Genomic DNA, 20053 nt, shown 5'->3' with positions numbered 1-20053 from the left:
GCATATGCTTGAAATTGTGAAAATTAAATTACATGTTGCCTTTAGTGGTCTGAACTGGGTCAGCCTTTAATTTCCTAATTTCCTTTTTCTCTAAATTATTTGGAAGGATAATTGTGTGTTGGTTGCTTACTACCAGCAGCCATAATATTAAAGGGGTAATCCAGGAAAAAATTTACCATAGTAAATGGAAATCCAGGAGATCGCGACTTCTGTACCCTCTGCCGATATCTGTACCACCCATGGCTCTGTTCATTCCTATGGAGCTGACGGAAAGAACGCTCTTCCAGCATACTCGGCTCTTTCTGTCGCTCTATAGAAATGAATAGCGCTGTGGTACCCACAGCTCTATTCATAATACAGAATCCGGAGCCCGACATGAAGATTGGCAGGAGGTAGAAAGGTCAGGCCCCGTGATCTCCTACTTTTTCACTATCCTGTGGATAGGGGAAAAGTAAATTTATCATGAAATACCTCTTTAACCTAAAATACAGCCCCTCTTTTACCTGCAGAGTAGGGGTGTAGCTGTACCTGGAGAGGTAGCAGTAGCAACTAGTGACGAGGACACCTACCCTAGAAGCAGCTGTATGCAGCGACAACTATAGAGTCTAACTCTATGGCTATTCAAAGGATTGGGAGGTCTGTATTAGAGCTCTGTCTCTTGTAATGGAGTTCTGTATCAGAGCTCTGTTCCTTCTTATATACTGTATTATCTTCCATCCCCCTTCTTTCATTGTCTATCGGAGCAACCACTGATAGCCGAGTCCAACACTCTATGCCAACCTGCTGCCCCATTTGAAACAAATGAATCAGGGTCCCGTTTGGAAATCCTTTAGATCCAGGAGGAGTTAAAGTGGCACTATCATCACTTTCGACATGTCAGAAAGTCCTGTAAAAAGTATTTATCAGTCCGAGTCTAAGACCCTGACCGATCAATAGAATGAGCTCCCTGCACTGTATCAGTTAGAAAAGAAGTCCACCTTAGACTAATGGTACTTTTACACGGAGCGATAATTCGCCTGATCGCACGATTAACGATTCCGAATGAACAATGTGTTTTTCATAACGATCAGCGTTTAGACGGAACGAAATATCGTACGGAAAAATTGTTTTGCGATCGTTTAAGCCTATCTCGCACATAGCTTAAATCAGTGAAAGACTGTTTACACTGAACGATCTGCGAACGACCAACGATGATTTGAGAACTTGTTGAAAGATCAAAATGAACGATTTCTCGCTGGTCGCTTGATCGTTCGATGTGTTTACACGGAACGATTATCGATCAAATGCGATCGTTATCGTGCAAATTTGAACGATAATCGTTCCGTGTAAAACCACCATTACATTGTGAGGCCTTCTTGTCACGTTACACAGAGCCAGGAGTGCAAACGTCTCACAGATCGTTCTTCCAATCGGTACGGGTCTGAATACTCAAACCCAGACCGATCAAAACTTTTGACATGTCTTTCTGACATTTAAAAAAAATCTTTAAATTAAGTTGGAATGCCCCAAAAATCAGCACAGAATATTGGACCTGTTTATATATTAGGAAATGATGGGCTCTCTTAGGGCCCTATTACATGGAACGATTATCGTTTTGTGTAATAGCAGGCAATGATCAAACGACCAACGAGAAATCATTGATCCTTTGATAGTATCTTGACCTATTTTTATCGTTGATCGTTCACAAATCGTTCGAATATCGTTCAGTGTAATAAAGCATTCTTCGCTCGTTCTTTAGTCTTTCAGCCAGAAAAGGACGAGCACAAGAACGACCTTAAGTAATGATCATCGTCCTGTGTAATAGGGTGAATAATTAAGATTGTTCGTCATAGTGGTCGTTTGAGATCGTTTATCGCCAAAAAATCGTTTTGTGTAATACCACCTTTAGTGTAGCGTTTTAATCGTCACCCCCCTCCCACACACACACACACACACACACACACACACTTGTATTCTGAGGACACTTTCTGCGTGAAAGCGGCAAGGAATTTCTTCGGAGTATTATGAGTTCCTTAAGTGAACAGTTTTTTACTTGTTGAGGAGAAGGTTGGATAATAACAGTATATTATAGAATTGCTCAGAATTATATTTCCCAAACTAATTGTTAAAGTGGCCACAAATCAGAGCTTCCCAATTAACCTAATTGATTGAGTCTGAGATGCGATTATAGCCAGGTTCATATCGCGGAGGCTGTATCAGTGGATATACAATTCTTCTTAGTATATCTTTTGTCCCATCAGCATTTTAAAATCCATTCATGAGATGTAATTATTTGGGAACAGTAGCGTTGGCTCACGACGTATGACCACAGTAATATGTTTCTTTACTCCAAACTAAATTAGGCAAAAGGAACGACTGTTTCTCCCGATGTGGAAGTGAACGCTAAATAATTTATAGAACTGCAGTGTTCTGCAGAACCTCAATAATATCATTTTCTGAAGGGGGCATGATAAATGACTCTGATAGCATTTCAGTACACATTGCCCTTTCTTATAAATACACTTAAGCTGCACATTTACAAAGAACGTAATATCATAATACACGCATAACTTTGTCTCCGAGCAGAGATTGATTATCCCAGAAAACGTATAGTATGCTGATAGAGACAGGGCCAGTAGCAGCCCCATAGTGGATCAAGCTTATCACGAATGGCCTTTTATCATCATATGCTAAACTATTTAAAGGGGTATTCCCAATACTTGGTTATTCTATTGCTTTATGATTTGTTGGGGTCTCTAGGACTCCCTTCTTTTATTTAAAAAAAGAAATGTTTTTTTTTTCATTGCCTTCTCTCTTCAACGGCAACCCCCAGGCCATTTGGTTGTATAGGGAACAACACTATATCTTCATCATCTCTCTATTATCCCAATTGGTACATGTCTGAACACTAATACCCAGACTGATCAAAACTTTTGACATGTCTATATGACCGTGAAAATCAATTTGAATTACATAAATTCTATCATGTCAGACCCCTCCATCTGTCGGTGGAGACTTGGGAGGCCTATGTACACTTTATACTGATAGTCAAACCCGCTGCCAGTGTAGATTTCATAAGTATATAGTTTATGGGGACCCTAATTGCCTAAATGTTTGGAACTGTTAATTTCAACTTTCGTCTTAAACAAATTCATCCGTCCTCTTAAAGTTCTAAACAAATATTATTTTGTAATTTGGAAAATGAAATTGGAAGATGACGCAATACGTACATGGCTACTGAGATTTATGGATACTGTGTGATATTCCAGCTGTCTAAAAATGTTCAGACAACAACCAAGGGCAACAGACGGAGATCATTTTCTGTTTGCTGCATCCAATTACATCCATTATTATCTGGACACTAGTCTGTCTGGTGTTATTATGTGGGCAGTTTGTATGGTATTATGGTAGATTGACATTTAGGTTGTACCAGTATTACCCAGTATAATCTGTCTGCTAGGCATGATTGGTGTTAGAAAGCAATGTATCCCATATTGTATCAAAATTGGTACAACGGTAATGAGGGACAGATTTTCCTAGCAACTTATCATATAGCAGCTTTAATTTATCCATTTTTTAAAAACCCAGTCCTGTGGTGATCCATCGTACAAGCCCCAGTCAGCAACCCAGTCGTTTTTTACAAGCAGCCAACATGTGACCATTACCACCAATCAGTGGCCCTATAGGTCATGAACTGTACTACTAATATCACTGCACAGTGATGGGGGCCACGATGCAAGGAGTACAATACGTAAGAGCATTGCATTAGTCCGGTTTTAAAAAATCTCAACCTTTATGTACTTCTAGGTATTCAATCATGTACTATATGCTTCTTTTAACCATATCTATGTTTAACACATACACCCCTTTAATAGCAGGTAGAAGTAGAATCCAACAGACCTGGATGGGAATCCTTTGGCTGCAAAACTTTTTTGGTTTTTGGTTTTGGTTGCAAAACTACAATTTTGATCAAATACAAGGCTTTGGCTGTCCAGGCATGATGGGAAGTGCAGTTTTGCAACAGCTGGAGGGCCGAAAGTTCCTCTTCCCCGGTTATAGATGTTTTATCTCACCTGGACAGGAGACTTTTATATAGTTACATACACATGTAAGACAAAAGGTCGGCACTACTGATGCATGAATACAGTGGACACAGCAAACAAAATACAATGTCTCAACAGACTCGAAGGGCGGTGCACCGGCGGAGCAAGAAAGTAAATATGAAACTTGAGGAAAAAGACATCTTGCACTCACCCAGGATTAGAGGAATCTTCACTTTATTATGGACATCGGGGAGCAGGCAAGGAAGGGGGAAGATGATATGCAGGCATGTCTCAGGAGGCGACTGTTTCGCGCTCAGGTGTCAAGCCCAGGGCAATAATATAGTTAAATGCTATAATGGCAGGGAATGTAAAGGATGTAGCATACAAGTGGGGTATTTTATACCACGTAAGCATGAAATGATGAACGGGTCATGGTTAAAATTTGCATTGTCCTTATTATTGTTGCTGATTTCCCATACAGAAGCTGCCTATTAGCTCCCTTGAATTACAATGGAGCTAATCTACACACCGATCTGTTTGCATACCTAGAGGCAGAAATCCACATTTTACCCTTGGATTTCTGATGTGGATTCTCTAAAAAATCAATCGGTGCTATGCCTTAGGCAAATCCAACTTGGATTGAACATTGAACAAGTTAAAATTAAAATTCTCTGAACCTTGTATGTCTGAATTGCCGATGCTGAGGGCAGATCCGCTAACAAAAATCTAAAAGATACAAGTAATAGAAGGGCTAAGCTGGCCATTTTTTTTTTACAAAACTCGTTTCATTTCACGGTGGATGGAACAGCACAGTTTGGTGCCTCCAGTTGGAAAAAGAATAAGGTTTCTCCTCCAGGAGAGCACCAAAAGGAAAGTGGAGACTTATAAGCCATTCATGTTCCATGGAGAATTTGGGAAAAAGTTACAGTAGCTTTTCCTAAAAAGATAAAGAGCTTACACTCTAGTGCCACCTATTAGAGGTAGAATCCCTGCAAGCCCTGGAAGCCTTAGAATATAACTGGGGGTTTAATTAGTCAAGACAGAATCTCTCCCAATATGGTACCCAGTTATAGATTGCTGTTTAAAGGTAGGTCTCAATTCAGAGTTTTGCTTCAGTAAGGGTGTTTGGCGCTGACCACCCCCTCTTACTGCCACTTACTGTCCCTGGTCTATCTCTTCTCGCTGCCACGTCTTGTCTTATGGCTTCCAACTCTTTGGCCCATCAATCACTCTGTGCCCCACTCTCCTGGCCACCATCATTATTCTTCCATTTGCATCTCCTCTTCTGGCCTATAATAGCCACACACAACTGCTTCCTCCCAGCATGCACACCACCTATATACCTAGAGGGTACATGTCCCAAAATCAAACTGGTTTGGTAGTACAACAGGTCCAAACCTGTTGCCTGCAACAGAGACCAGGGATGTCCTATTTGACTTTGCTATGAACCCCACCCTTCCCCATTACATTCTCTCATTTACTTTCTGTGTAATAGAAATGAGAGAAATCTAGATATTTGGACAAAAGATATACAACTAGCTTCAGCAAAAATCCCTTCAAATATATAAGTCTGGAGGCGTCGGCAGTGATACGAGCCTGTTATGTAAAGCATTGTACTGTATATGTTCTATCACCTTCATTGTGTGCAGGAATAAGTTATAGGCTTGACAAAGGATGTGTTTTTCTCTGTGTCATGCTCCTAGATATATAGTGAATTATTATATGCACCAGTAGACCCTGCACGATGCAGCAAGCTCTTTCTAAAGAAGACGTACAGCATCTGAGCGGCTCTCTGACAAGGGCTCTCGGTGGGACTGTATTTTTGTATAGAGCACATTAGTCAGTATATAAGTAATCAGCGGGTACAGGCATCTAGTTTTTTGTTCTGTCTTTTAATCTGTCTGTCAGACTGTGCTATAGAATGGGTCAAAGTGTAGAATTGTGAACATTAAACCTTTTCCAATGGGTTATATTTCACAGACCAAAAATCATATTGTATAAAAGGAGGTGAAGTTATTAAATAATCATCTGTTACCAAAGAAAGGTTTGACAAACCACTGTGAATGCATACATTATCTTATATAAGTAGGTACTGTTGATATATATTGATGGAACAATGGCTGAAAATATTAGCATGAGGTCAATATGAGCAAACCAAGCCTTCTTCTTGGGTGTTACCACCCACTGTAGCTGAGAAGAGGGCAGCTGCAATAGTAGATCCATCACATTTAATGGACACCCTCATTAACACCCCTTATTTGTAATGGGATCTGTCAGGAGAACTGAATATAATCTCTTCTCACATTTTCATCTTCCCTATCAGCCATCAGGATGATGCAGAGGGAGATGCAAGGGACATGTAGCTGTTAATTCTGGTACTAAAGGGTCTCTGTAAGCAGTTTTGAGCCCTTAAAGGGAATCTGTCACTAGGTTTATTCCGCCTTAAATGAGGGCAGCATAAACTAGTGACAGAAATGCTGAACAGATCAGTGTATTACTTACATAATTGTGTTTAGCCGTTCTCCTAATATGCAGGAGAATAGAATACTTACCACATCCCTCCCCCCGCCCTCCATCTGCTGATTGACAGTTGTCTGCACACAGCATGGATAGATAACTGCCAATCAGCAGCTGGTGGGCAGAGTTTTCTGCTTCCCATAAATATCCAGGACTGCTGGGCTGACCCATTACCGGAAAAAAAAAAGACTTGGAACAGCTTGGCACCACTATCACAAGTGCTGAGGAGGTGGCCCAAATATGCTAAGTTAAATGTCTGCACTTCATCTTCATCTGCAGCTTCATTTGACCCTCAGTTTTGATTGACAGCTCTAGCGATTTTCTGATTGGATTCTAAAGCTGGCATTCAGAGCTGTAAGAAAGGACCGTGGAAACTCAGTATCCACAGCTTTGGGCACTTAACATTAATGGTCCGCCCCCAGGGCACTTGCAAAAGCAGTGCACAGGCTGCTGTAAGACATCTTTTCAATCATGTGACTTGCATCTGCCTCTACTGATTGATGTACAGATCTCCGTTCTGGGAGCCGAGCCCTCTACATCAATCAGTCAGGACAGGAAAGGGTGGAGGAGGAAGGAGGCCTGCATGCTGCATTGCTTCCTTGACAATACGGCTCTAATTACCTTTCACTTTTCTTCCTATCCTCTAAATTGAGCTATTAGCAGTTTTGATGGATCAAAACTACCAATGGATTCCCTTTAAAGTGACTGTACCATCAGGCCCAGGCTGAAGCACTGGAGGCGGGCCGACCCACCCTTAGTGGGCGGAAACCCTAGCCCCTCTATGATAGGGTTCCATTGATTCTAATAGAGTCACGTCATGGAGGGGCTGGGGTTTCTTCCCACTGGGGGTGGGTCGGCCCGCCTCCAGTGCTTCAGCCTACTATTATACTGTATACATGTGACTGGTCTATGTTTGGTAGTAAGTAAGCACTATGACCGGCTACACAATGGCACTGTGGAATATGGCTGTTACTATTATATATGCATTACAGTTGACACTAGGGTACACATTTGCATTAGTGCTTGTGCTTTACTATACATTTTCACTTATTCAAACCATAGGTTTTGACTTATACAGTAGTAGTTGTATGAGATTTGAAAAAACATACAGACCGCACCCTTCTTTTTCATTGGTTATGCTTGGCGTTGCAATTTGTCCCAATCACTTCAGCGGGAATAGGTACATTGCCAAGTATAGCGTCTACCAAGTATAGGGTATTGTATCTGATAAGCGATGAGGAAGCTGCAGCACTGGCACCATTACCATGGCCCCTTCCATCAACTCATCGGCACAAGTGCTGGAAGTAAAGATCCCCATACACTTAAAACTTTTGTCGACCACTCCCGCCTCTTACTGCTGGTATAATATTGCTACAAAGATAGGAGTCAGGTGTAATGAAAAATCACTGCCTTGACCCCTTTGTTCTCGTCTCCAAAGAGAACATACGAACATGGAAAGGACGGGAGAGATAAAGGTGTATGCCCACCTTAAGACCCCAAGAAAATCCCTTGAATATCTAAAAATATTTGACTTGCATATTCCACACTTCCATTCAACACCATATTCTATACAGACGGCAAGTACCTATGAGACTGTGACTGGCTGTGCTCTGTAATAAACACCCTACTAAAGTTGCATTCAGAAGTTTTGGTTTTGTTTTTTTATTTGTTTTTGGATTTAACTTTTATTCCCAATGGTGAAAAGTTATTATATTTTGTTTGTACTGGTCTCATAGAATAAAGAAATGACCTCTCAAGTTTGTAGGTGCAATAAATAAAGCCGAAGAAACAGATTAGGCAATGCTGCCTGTGGTGGTTTTATTTTCCAGTTATTACAGCTAATGTACAATTTTCCAAATGTACTTATTCCATTGACTGCAAAAACTTGAGTGCAAACAAATGACTTTTACCACTCGCTGTTTATCATGGAACAACTTACTTTTACCATTCATCGACTTGTCGTTATTTTTAGTGTAAAAGAAATAAAATGATTCCTGTTTCTGAATTATATATTGGGAAGTAATTTTGTATAATGCGGCAAAACTATGGGGGAACCTTGATATTTGTGAAGACAACGAAAAACATTTCTAAAAACTCTAGCAATTGTAACAATTTATAAAAACACCATGAGGTCCATTACAACTTCCTAATCTGATAAATTTCATACTTTTCCAGTTTTCCAGGCTAAGAAAATTGATTATTTAGCTGTTTCTGTAAAAATAATAAGCAGGGAGTGGAAGTAAATATAAGTTTTTGTTATGTTTAGTATTCTCTCTATATGAACAGTTATAGATGCTTATGTTTGACCGGGGGTCCACAGTAGCCACCCATCAGTGGAGGGACAGGTAAAGACAGCAGAATGTGACATATTCTTCTGACTTATAGCATGAAAGATGGTCAAAGGATACCCAAATAAAAGTGCTTAAAGAGGTACATCCTCTTTAATATCAGGTACATCCTCTTTAATATCAGGTACATCCTCTTTAATATGACCCACGGATAGAATGGCGCTGTCACAGGGAAGTCGGTGTTGCGGTCCGTTTTTTGAACCGCTGCGGCGTTCTATCCACGGGTAACGGGGCGGGGCTGAAGCACAGGAGGCAGCTGGCCCGCCCCCAGTGGGAGGGAATTGCAGTGGGAGGGAATTGCCTTCCCTCTATGATGCGGCTCCATTGATTCTAATGGAGCCGTGTCATAGAGGGGTGGGGGTTTCCTCCCACTGGGGGCGGGCCGGCCCGCCAAGCTGAGGAGGGTGTGACTATAAGGTTGAAAGAGAATGAATGAGACTCAGGGGGTGTTAATAGGCGGAGGAAAATGAATCAGTTGCAAAGTTTTAAAGCTGTACCTTCCGATGCATGTTTCTTGGCCTTCAAATGCCGATCCACTTACACTATACTATACTAACATAGATTTATAATGTATAATCCATATGGCAGATATGAATGAAATCTACAATGCTTCAACTAAGCCTCATAGAGCAAACTGTGTGGACCTATCAATATTAAAGGACTGTCGTCCTGCCGAACTGTCTGAACCATGAGTCATATGGGTGGTCCCCAGTGGCTTCTTTTTGCCCTATCAGCCCTGTTTGGTTTTAGGGAGATACCCATAAATCATGGATTTTGGGGCAGACAGAGGCCACAGATGACTGCCCCAATGATTTATGGTTTAGACAGTAAAAAATGACAGATTCCCTTTACAAAGTGTAAACTATAAAGAGTGTATCCTCTTGGTATACCCAGGTAGAGATGTCTCCTAATGGGCCCTGTTGTGTCTAGACCCCATTTATCATGCCAGAACCCAATCCTACGGGGGACCATAGTGACCCAGTCCAATTCTTCATTCAGAAACCCTTTAACACTGCTCACATTCCCTGGAGCAGGAAGTTCCTGGGGCTTAAAGTGTTAAATCCTTCTTCTTATTTAAATCCTTCATTTACATTTTAACATCTCCAGTAGTATTTTAATCACTTTCTAAAGTGATTCAAGTCGTGTATTACATTTCCAAATGTGCTTAAAGACATTGGATTAAGTTGTGCTTTCCTAAGCCCTCCACATTAATTCTCATGCGCAGATTGCGTTTCATGGATTCAATTTTGAACATGATAAATGAATGGAAATTCTGGAAGGGGATATTGGCTTTCCGTAGGATAAGTGGATAGCTGCCGTCTTATATGAATACAGAAGGGATGGGGGGGGATAAACAACCGTCTAAACTCATTATTTATCTGTGCCGCTGGCTCTGACTAGCGGGGCTGGGGAGAGGATGGGGGGGTTATTTAAGTCAGACATTGATTTGAGCGCCTACTTCAAAATAGTGATTAAAGGAAATTTCTTTCAACTGCGGAACATCTAAATGGCTGCAAATTACTGAAAGGTGACAATCAGCACGAGCCGGCTCGACCCCGGGCAGATAGCGCTCCATTAATTGCTTGTTTTGTTGGGAGACTCGCTCCGGGGTTTTAACACTGATTTATAAAACCTCAGATAAAATGTTTCCAGGCATTTCAGTCTGTTAAATTGGTAACCCCGAGGCCAGGCCTAAAGATTGTTGACAAACCTCTGTGGTTCTAAGCAACATATATTACATTCACAGCAAGGGTCTCTGAACTTTGAGATTGTAAGCGCTTTCCATGTGGGCTCATTGCACAGCATTTATAGGAAAGATGCACAGCTCAAAAAATCACAAGGTCACAGCTGACGGGCAGAAGAGAAAACTTTATTTTCTTCTATTTGCTACTTAATATTCTTTACTTTTTCTTGCAATACTTAGAAAAAAAAAAACAGTCCATAAGTCCATGCCAGAGTTTAACATGAAAGGTAACACTCATAAAATTGGTAGGCCACTTTACACTTCATTGCTTTATACTGTAGGTTCTTTACCATAATTTATTGTTGTTGTTTTCTTTTTTATTATTTTTTTTTACATGTAATATTTGCTTACATTTTTATGTTTTAAACTATTTTCACAGCTATGTATTTGTTTAATAATGTAGAGGTGTCTGATGCTGATCTCACTTGGTTCATTTACATGGAAAGATTATCTGACAGATTATCTGCCAAAAATTTGAAGCCGAAACAAGGAATGGATTTAAAAAGAGGAGAAATCTCAGTCTTTCCTTTATGACCTGATCTCTGTTCATAGTCTGTTCCTGGCTTTGGCTTCAAATCTTTGGCAGATAATCTGTCAGATAATCTTTCTGTGTAAATGGAGCCTTACACATCAAAATTAGTGCAGATAAATGAAGGACAGGCTGGCCATAAGTACCAAACAGACTGCTGCTTTTATCTTTGAATCTTTAAAGGGGCATTCCAAGAAAAAATAACTTGTCCCCTATGCACAGGCACCTATTCACAAGGTAATTTTTCTTGGAATACCCCTTTAAAAAATTTTTAAGAAACAAGAGAAATAAACGGGGGTCACAAGCAGTTTTAAAATATACTCTCTAGTACCTACAATCTGCCCCCCCCCAACTGCTTGCACCCTTGGATAGCTGCTTTTTATTCAAGATCTGTCCTGGGGTCCGTTCAGCAGGTGATGCAGTTATTGTCCTAAAAAAATGTTCACACTTGCAGCGCTGTGTCAAATTTATGTGAGTGTCTGTAACCCTAGGCCTACGCCACCCCTCTGTCCCTCCTCACCATTAGGAATGCCTCTGAGCAGGATTTCTCCTAATCATCACCTGTCTGAACACTTAACAATCCAGCACATGTGCAGTGTTCTGACAAGTGATGATTAGGAGACATCCTGCCCAGGGGCATTCCTAATGATGAGGAGGGCGGGAAGGACAATAACTGCATCATATGCCGAACGGACACAAGGACAGATCTTGGATTAAAAGCAGCTATCTGACTGTATAATCGGTTTGGGGGGCAGATTGGGGGTACAGAGTCACTTTAAACATATGGCCACTATATGTCTCCCTTCATTGTGCACATGTACAGATGATGTGCATCCACATTCAGTAGCAGAGGATCCTGTGGGTGCTCGCATTGTATGGTCAGCTCTCACACAGCACCAAAACCTCTGTAACCACACAGTAACATTATACTGACTGAATTGTTGCATAACACAGAGCACTATCTCCTGGTAAGCTGCATAGATAGTCATTTAATTCAAACAAAAAACATTGCTACAGGTGTAGTCTCAGTCAAATACCATGAGCCAAGGGCCACGCCGAGCTCCAAACCGGCACTGTGAATAGAGTAGTGATCATGCAAGCCTGCTATTGCTCCATTCTGAAGGGGCACTTTATCATTGCGAGTCCCAGTGGTTAAACCTCCATCAGTCATATATGTGTGACCTATCCAGTGGACAGATAATAAATGCTTTTAGTTAGCCAACCTCTTTAAGATTGTGTCATATTAACAACAGAATGCCTAAGGGGACAGAATATGATAATATACTATACGGCCGTCAACTCAACAGAGTAAGCAGGGTTTATACAAATGTGTATTTCTACCATTCTGTTTCCATTTACAGAAATAGCATGGCTAAATGGAGTCTGCTATGCCTGTAATGCCTATTAAATTATATAGAAGAAACAGAATCAGTGGCACACAGTGAATTTTTGCTGTCATCCCAACCAACTCTCCATTTATTTATTGTATGACCACAGCTACCATCGGCCATCTTATCTGGGGGGACTTGGACAGGGGGCCCCTGTTCTGAGCATGAGTGTGTATACCCAGTGATCTGTCAGACATCCAAAATATATTGTATGTCTAAGGCTTGGTTCACACTGAGTTTCTTTCAATCCGTTTTTTTTTTCATCAGGTTTTGTTTTGTTTTTGTTTTGTTTTTTTGCAAAAAAAACGGATGCATTTGTGTGCTTCCGTTTTGATCCATTTTTCCATTGACTTCCATTAGAAAAAAAATACGGACCAAAATGAATCTGTTGTTGCTTTTTTTTTTTTTTTTTTTAATTTGAAGTAATTTACATTAACTTTCTGATACCAGTTGATTTGAAAGAAAAAAAACTGTCCGGCATACCCCTTTAGGGTGCGTTCACACCTACAGGATCTGCAGCAGATTTTATAATGTGTTCAGTTATTTAAATAAAATCTGCTGCAGAAAATCAGCTGCAGATCCTGTAGGTGTGAACGCACCATTAAAAGGTTATTCAAACTTTTTTATTATATATAAATATACTGTATATATTACGGATGGGGAACTTTCGGCTGTCCAGGCATGATGGGAATTGTAGTTTTGCAATAGCTAGAGGGTTGAAGGTTCCCCACCCCTGATATACTGTACATTTCGGTGTGGGTGTCAGTGCTCAGATCCCTGCTGATAATAAAGTGCTGCCATATCCTAGTCATATGAGATGGGAATACTCCTTTAATAATTTTAGGCACCACATTTTTTTTTTTTTTTTATTGTTTGTCGAATTCTAAAAAATATGTGACACCAGTCGAATAAAAATGGAGAAAGTAATGAAAACATAACAGCTTTTTTAGTAAAGGAGGACAATCAATCATCGAGATTGCATTTTAATAGAACAGTTTATACTTGTTTGAAATGATGTTTAAAAACATGAGCATATGTATTGCTGGACCTGCTCCTCGCCATAATGACTTTCCCGATGCATTCTATTTTGTGATTGAAAATGCTTAACAAAGATGCATATTGTCGCCCTGATGAATCCCCCCTGACACAAGTCATTACTACATACAGTCCCGTGCCAGGCTGGTGCCGAACACCAGGTAATAAAAAAAAACAGCGGTCTACCCATTCACCGCCTCTATTCTCCACCATTTACTGGGTTGTTGTTTTTTTTTTTACTTTTTTCTTTTTTTTTGCCCTGCAGCATAAGACATATGAACTTCATTAAAGCAATCCAGATAATCTTTCCATAACAGCTGGAAATGTATAACCAACCCATAATACACCTTTAATCTCCCTAATGAATTTCTTTGCTGTGTTCGCAGGCAGACCTGTAATGATTGTGGTTGAATACATGGAGAATGGATCCCTGGACTCCTTCCTGAGGGTGAGGTGTCATTTTCTGGTGACATTTGAATAAGTAACAATACTTGGGCTAGGATTTAAAATCATTTATCATAAATTAATTTTTACATAATGTTATTCATAGAGGTTTTTTTTTTTGTTTTGTTTTGTTTTTTTGCTGCTTTTCCCTTCAGGCTGCATGTCTTTTAGTACCATGATACATTCAAGCATGTCTACCAAATGAAGACGACTTTAACTTAAGAATATGATTGATTTCTCTTCCAAGTAGACTTATTTAGAGGGGGGGGGGATGCATTTTAAATGAAGGTATTAGAAAGAGGATGGGATTGTTTTGTGTTGCATCTAATGTGCGTATAATCTGGTTTTAGTTTAACCCTGCAATTTCGTTGGGAACCGGCGGCACCAATAGGATATTCAATATAAAGGAAGATAGATGCGGTCACTCACCACAGGATATGCCATAGAATGCTTTATTAATCCAGGAATGAACACAGCAGGAAAAAGGAAAGATGGAGGAGCGGGTGCTGTCAGACAAACGTTTTCACGCTATCACGCGCTTCGTCAGGTCTGGTACCGGACCTGACGAAGAGCGTGAATGCATGAAAACGTTTGTCTGACAGCACCCGCTCCTCCACTTTCCCCCTTCCCTGCCGTGTTCATTCCTGGATTTATAAAGCATTCAATGGCATATCCTGTGGTGAGTGACCGCATCTATCTTCCCTTATATTGCCTATTCTGGACTGTTTCTTTTAGCGCTGAGCACCTCCACTAGCCGTGTTGCAATACCAGGATTCAGCTTACCACCTTCCGAAGTTGCTTCAGGTGTTGAGTCAATAGTAGTGCCGGCCATCAGACTCTCCCTCCGTTCACCAATAGGATATTGCTATAGGACTGTGCATGAGAGCTATGGTGTAATATTGTGATAATATAGTAATGTTATTATCCCTTTTAAAGGGGAACTCTCAGCAGATTAGATGAATCTTACCTGCTGATAGCCCCTTATAGCATCTGGGACGCTGAAGAAGAAGGTATGTGGTGTGTTACCTTCCTCCTCAGCACCGGTCCCGCGCTGTTAGTCGGAGTAAGCTAGTTCTTATTTAAATCAACCATGGATGATGTTCTAAAGCTAATTCTGTCATCTATGTGGGGACCCAGGAGTCAAGTGTGTGGCAGGTGAAGGTCCAGTGAATAGTATAGAGATGACAGGTGTAATTGTACTAAAAGGTTTAGTGATCACATTGGTACAAGTATCTCCACTGGTCTCCTCCTACGGGCACAGTAGCAGGCAGGCAGCACATGCTAGGTAATCTGTTAGGGAGCAGAGAAGCTGGATGCCTTCGATGGTATCAGTGCACTGTATGTAGGATTATTGTAAGCTTGCAGTCTTCTCCAGTCTCCCCTGTCTCCTTAGTTAGAGGTAGTTATCCTGATCATTTTACTTGTGAGCTCCAGTAGATTAAATGTAGCATACTGACAGTGGTTGAGCTGCAATGCCCTTTGTGGGGTGCAGGTCTTGAAGTAATTTTTGGTAATATATAAACAACGAGAGGATTTATCATTGTGCGCCCATGGCAGTAGCCATGAAAAAGGGTCAGATTCAACCCTTTTCTGTGCCATACGCCTGCCATATCCCCCGCTCACCTGGCTGGGGGAATTCGTGACAGGTGGGAAGGGGGTGTGTCCCCTCCCTCCCACACCTGATTTATGTAAGGTTTAAACCAGGGAAACCAAGCAAAAATCGACACTTGCTTCAGAGCCCATAGTACTAAGAGGCGCGTGCCACTTAGTAAATCTGGGTGGGTAAAAGAGGGCATGGCTTTATTTCAGACTGGCATACTTGTACGCCAGTCTTGATAAATGTCCGCCAATGTCTGCAGTCCTGGCCTGAAGGACCTAGAAGTGCTATGGGATCCTTGCACAAACTTTAGCCTACAGATATCCTACAACCAACTGTTTCAGTGTTGCAGAACCCTGTAGTGGGACACTGCACATCTATCAAAGCAGCTAGGTGCTTATCCACTCATTGCAGGTCCTGCTTCAGAAACCCCAGATGCCATAATACGCCTTGCAGTGGCCACTAGAGGAGAAATGTAGTATTGCATGGCAGCCATGCCCGTTGGTATACAGTACATAAAATATATAAATGAGCCATAGGGTACTATTACACGGAACGATAATCGGCCGAATTGGCCCGCTCAGCCAATCACAGGCCGGGACCGCCGTGGCCTGTGATTGGCTGAGCGGCCTATCAGCTGACAGGCCGCTGTGAAGCTAGATCGCGCATGGGACCCAGGGAGAAGCGGACGGCAGGAGCAGCCCTGGAGCGTGGATGGGTAATGTATGCCAGTTTAGCAAGGGCTGCAAGGACATCGGTAACAATGTCCTTGCAGCTCTTGTTAAACGATTATCGGGCTGCGTAATAGGCCCAGTAAACGAGCGACGATCTAGCAGATTGGCACTCGTTTACAGGTATTACCGTGCCCTGCTCGGCCGGTGTAATACCACCCATAGACTGGGTAGCACTGATTTCTACTCTGTTTTAGCTATATATCTTGTAAATCTAAGCTGCCAGTTCAGTCCATTGTGTGTCATATCTCCAGTTCTGAAAAGCTTGACATATATTTATAGATGTCATTACCAGCTTTTTTCTATAAGTTGTGCTCTCCAGGACCAGGTCCTTTAATGACTATAAATTACCGGTTTGACAAACTTTTTAATGAACCAACTTATTTTATTTTTTTTTTAAAGTGTAAAATTCAGGTTAATTATGTGTGTAACAAGGTGATAGCAATCGATTAACAGCAATGAATAGCCGTCTGTACAGATCCCTTTGTGGCTGTGACTATCACACCTCTTTTTTTTAGATGTGCTTTAGTAATTATACGGTGAAATATTATTACTTCTCTGTAAATGTTACCTGCTATTATGTCCGCAGGTGCTGTTCCTCTGCAAAGGTTCGGATATAGAACCATTAATCAAGTGTTATTTTTTTGCCGTCTGTTCTACAGAAGAATGATTTGTCACTCATTGCCATTGAACTGTTTTGTTACACCCACAGCACATTCGTAAAGTTTAACAATGCAGCCATCAATTTTGATTACTTGGCTGATGACATTCGGGACATCTGTAAACCTGCATAAAAATTACAAAAAAAAAAAAAAAAAATTCAAAGAGCAGGAAAAGGAACGAATGGACATTCGTTGGTGTCAGAGGCTGCTCACCCCAAAATGTATGTTATGCAAGTGATGTGAATTTTATAGACCGCAGTAACAATAGTATTCAATATGCAGAAAAACGGAAAGCTAAATTGTAAAGTGGACAGAGCCTAAGGGTTGTATAACACATCCCGATATTCCGGATAAGCAAGTGCCAATCTGCTACAACGGCGATCACTTATTGAGCCTATTATACACCCTGATAATTGCGCAGCAAGGGCTGTGTGTGTATATATATGTGTGTGTATATACTGTATATATATATATATATATATATATATATATATATATATATATATATAGCGATGTCCATGCAGCCCTTGCCATAAGTGTAAAATAATAAACTTTATACATACCTATCCCCGTTCCCTGGTGTTTTTCTAGCTTCTGCCCGCTCCACGCAGCTGAAACTGGAACCTCTGAGCCACTCTCTGAAGTGAAAGGCTGCTGAGATCGGATGAGAAGTGCCAGGAAGCACACACTTACAAAATCCCTTGAAGATGCTTTGTCTCCTGTGGTCTCTGCTTTGATTCTGTAGGTTATCCAGTTTTTACCTCTGGTGGACCTCATTCTTCTTTTCCAAAATTGCCCCCTCTATATATAAATAGTCTATGCAATTTTTTAAATAATTCTTCCTGTTCTCATTGTTCCTATGAGACACATCATCAGTAAGGTTTAGAACAGGGATGGGGAACCTTCGTCCCTCCGGCTTTCCAGACATGATTGGAGTTGTAGTTTTGCAACAGCTGCAGGACCAAAGGTTCCTTGTCCCTGGTTTAGAAGATTATTTCTGAGAAGAAATAGACCTTACAGAGAATTGATTTGCCCCATAGTCAACACCAAATGGGCTTCAGATGAACATTTGAGGTCTATTATTATTTCAGTGTAGACGGAGAAGGATGGCACTCCCTAGGTCGGTGCTGCTCATGGTGGGGAAACCAATAAGTAGAGAAAATCTTGGCACTCACCAACAATTTTCTTTCATTTATTTAGTGCAAATGCATCAATAGTCACAATAAGTACGCGTTTCGGCTAGGCATGGCCTTCATCAGCTTAGGTATCTAAGGCCATGCCTAGCTGAAATGCGTACTGATTATAACTATATCTGCACTGAACAAAAGAAAGTTGGTGAGTGCCGAGATTTTCTCTGCACATTATTATTTCAGAGTCTGGATGATATTCTTGCTTTCTCCTTGGACAGTCCAACCATATTCCTCCTAAAGTTTGGATTCCAGATTCACATAGATGCTGTATTGAGTAACATTGACACCAAGGCCACAGTACATGATTGATTCTTTTTTTTTTTTTTTCTTCTAACATTTTTTTTTAATAAGGGTATAAACCCACACACCGTATACGCGGCTTATTTACTGCAGCACATACGCAGCAAATATGCAGCAGATTAGATCTAAATAACTGAAAACAGCATCAAATCTTCACCATGAAATCTGCTGCGTATTTGTTGCGTATCTGCTGTGTATACGGTGTGTGGGTTTGTACCCTTAGGGTGCGTTCACACCTACAGGATCTGCAGCAGATCTGCAGCAGATTTGATGCTGTGTTTAGTTATTTAAATGAAATCTGCTGCAGAAAATCAGCTGCAGATCCTGTAGGTGTGAACGCACCATTAAGGATCAATAATGTGTACAGTGTACAAGGCCATTATACTATATAATGTAGTATCATATATGGAAAGACTACCAGGAGCAAGTTACAGCATTCTCTAAACGCACATATAGAGGCGTGGTAGTAAAACCAAACAGGACGCTGATTAATGTATAACCATTGTTCATTTCTTAAAAGAGATGGAAGAATTTTTATCCACCCTTTCATAGTCATATTTGTGAGTAGGATAGTTGACTGGAGTGACCAGTTGGGAAATGTGTCTCTAGGAACCAGATATGAGGAAGACCCCTGGTAATTTGGACCTTACCTCCGTCCAGTGACTGAAGCCAGTATGGTCAGAGGAGAGTGGTGGCACCAGAGGTCCTATACTTTATTAACATTACTTTGAGGACTTTTTGAGAACTTTTTCAAAAGAGACTATGTTATTAATCTGTTTTTTTCCCACATAGTGGGAGGGTGAGGGTCCATCCGACTAATTGCAATCGACTTCTTTTTGCTTAGCAGGAAATAAAGATGGTGTGTCCACTATTCTTTATCCAACAGACCAAAAAGGCAGATAGAGGGGTTGAGAGGGATAGGGATTGAGACAACCTTAGACAACTACTTCTACCCAGACGGAGACTAAGGATGGGCATGCCCACATCATGTGCCAAGAGTCTACAGGTCCAAATTGTTACATAGGACACATGGGGGCAGGAATATGACCCATACGGTGTAGACACATGATTGGGTTTAGTTGATAATCTAAAGTTCTGGATGGAATCATAAGGATTTACAAGATGCCACCTTTGCTTAGAATTTCTTATTTGGACAAGACGGCAAAGCATTAGAGTTGAAAAAAATGGATTTAACGGGCATAAAAAATAGCTTTAAGTCAGTATATTCAAAATGGCCTCATTCCGAATACAGCATTTAAGGATCTTGTACAAGAGTAAAATTCTGTATAGTGAATAATAATGATCTAACAAGATGCCTGGGGAATCACAGCACCATATGAAATCAGTCAAGCTGCAGCCTCTCGTGAATTTACACTTAGAGTTGCAAATATGGAAAAACAGACAGGATAGTTTTTCATAGTAAATGGTGCACAGGAGCGGCTTCCTAATATGCATGCTTTTAGCTATGATGAAGAATCTAGATTTCAAAGCAATCATTTATAGAACATTGTTTTTATTGTATTTTTGGTATTGTATTTATATGGCA

At 40.9% G+C, this 20053-nt stretch overlaps 1 protein-coding gene across 3 annotated transcripts in view; it reads left to right on the top strand.

Moving 5' to 3' along the window:
- Positions 1 to 20053, top strand: part of EPHA6 (EPH receptor A6) — a 714887-nt gene that overhangs the window by 630806 nt on the left and 64028 nt on the right. For all 3 annotated transcript variants that reach the window (XM_069945438.1, XM_069945437.1, XM_069945439.1), the window contains one exon: positions 13970 to 14031. In XM_069945438.1, the coding sequence (XP_069801539.1) occupies positions 13970 to 14031 (62 nt within the window). The remainder of the gene's footprint in view (positions 1 to 13969; positions 14032 to 20053) is intronic.

This window comes from Dendropsophus ebraccatus, chromosome 11 (assembly GCF_027789765.1).
Source record: "Dendropsophus ebraccatus isolate aDenEbr1 chromosome 11, aDenEbr1.pat, whole genome shotgun sequence".
NCBI classification, from domain to species: domain Eukaryota; kingdom Metazoa; phylum Chordata; class Amphibia; order Anura; family Hylidae; genus Dendropsophus; species Dendropsophus ebraccatus.
This window is presented reverse-complemented; position numbering and strand designations above follow the sequence as displayed.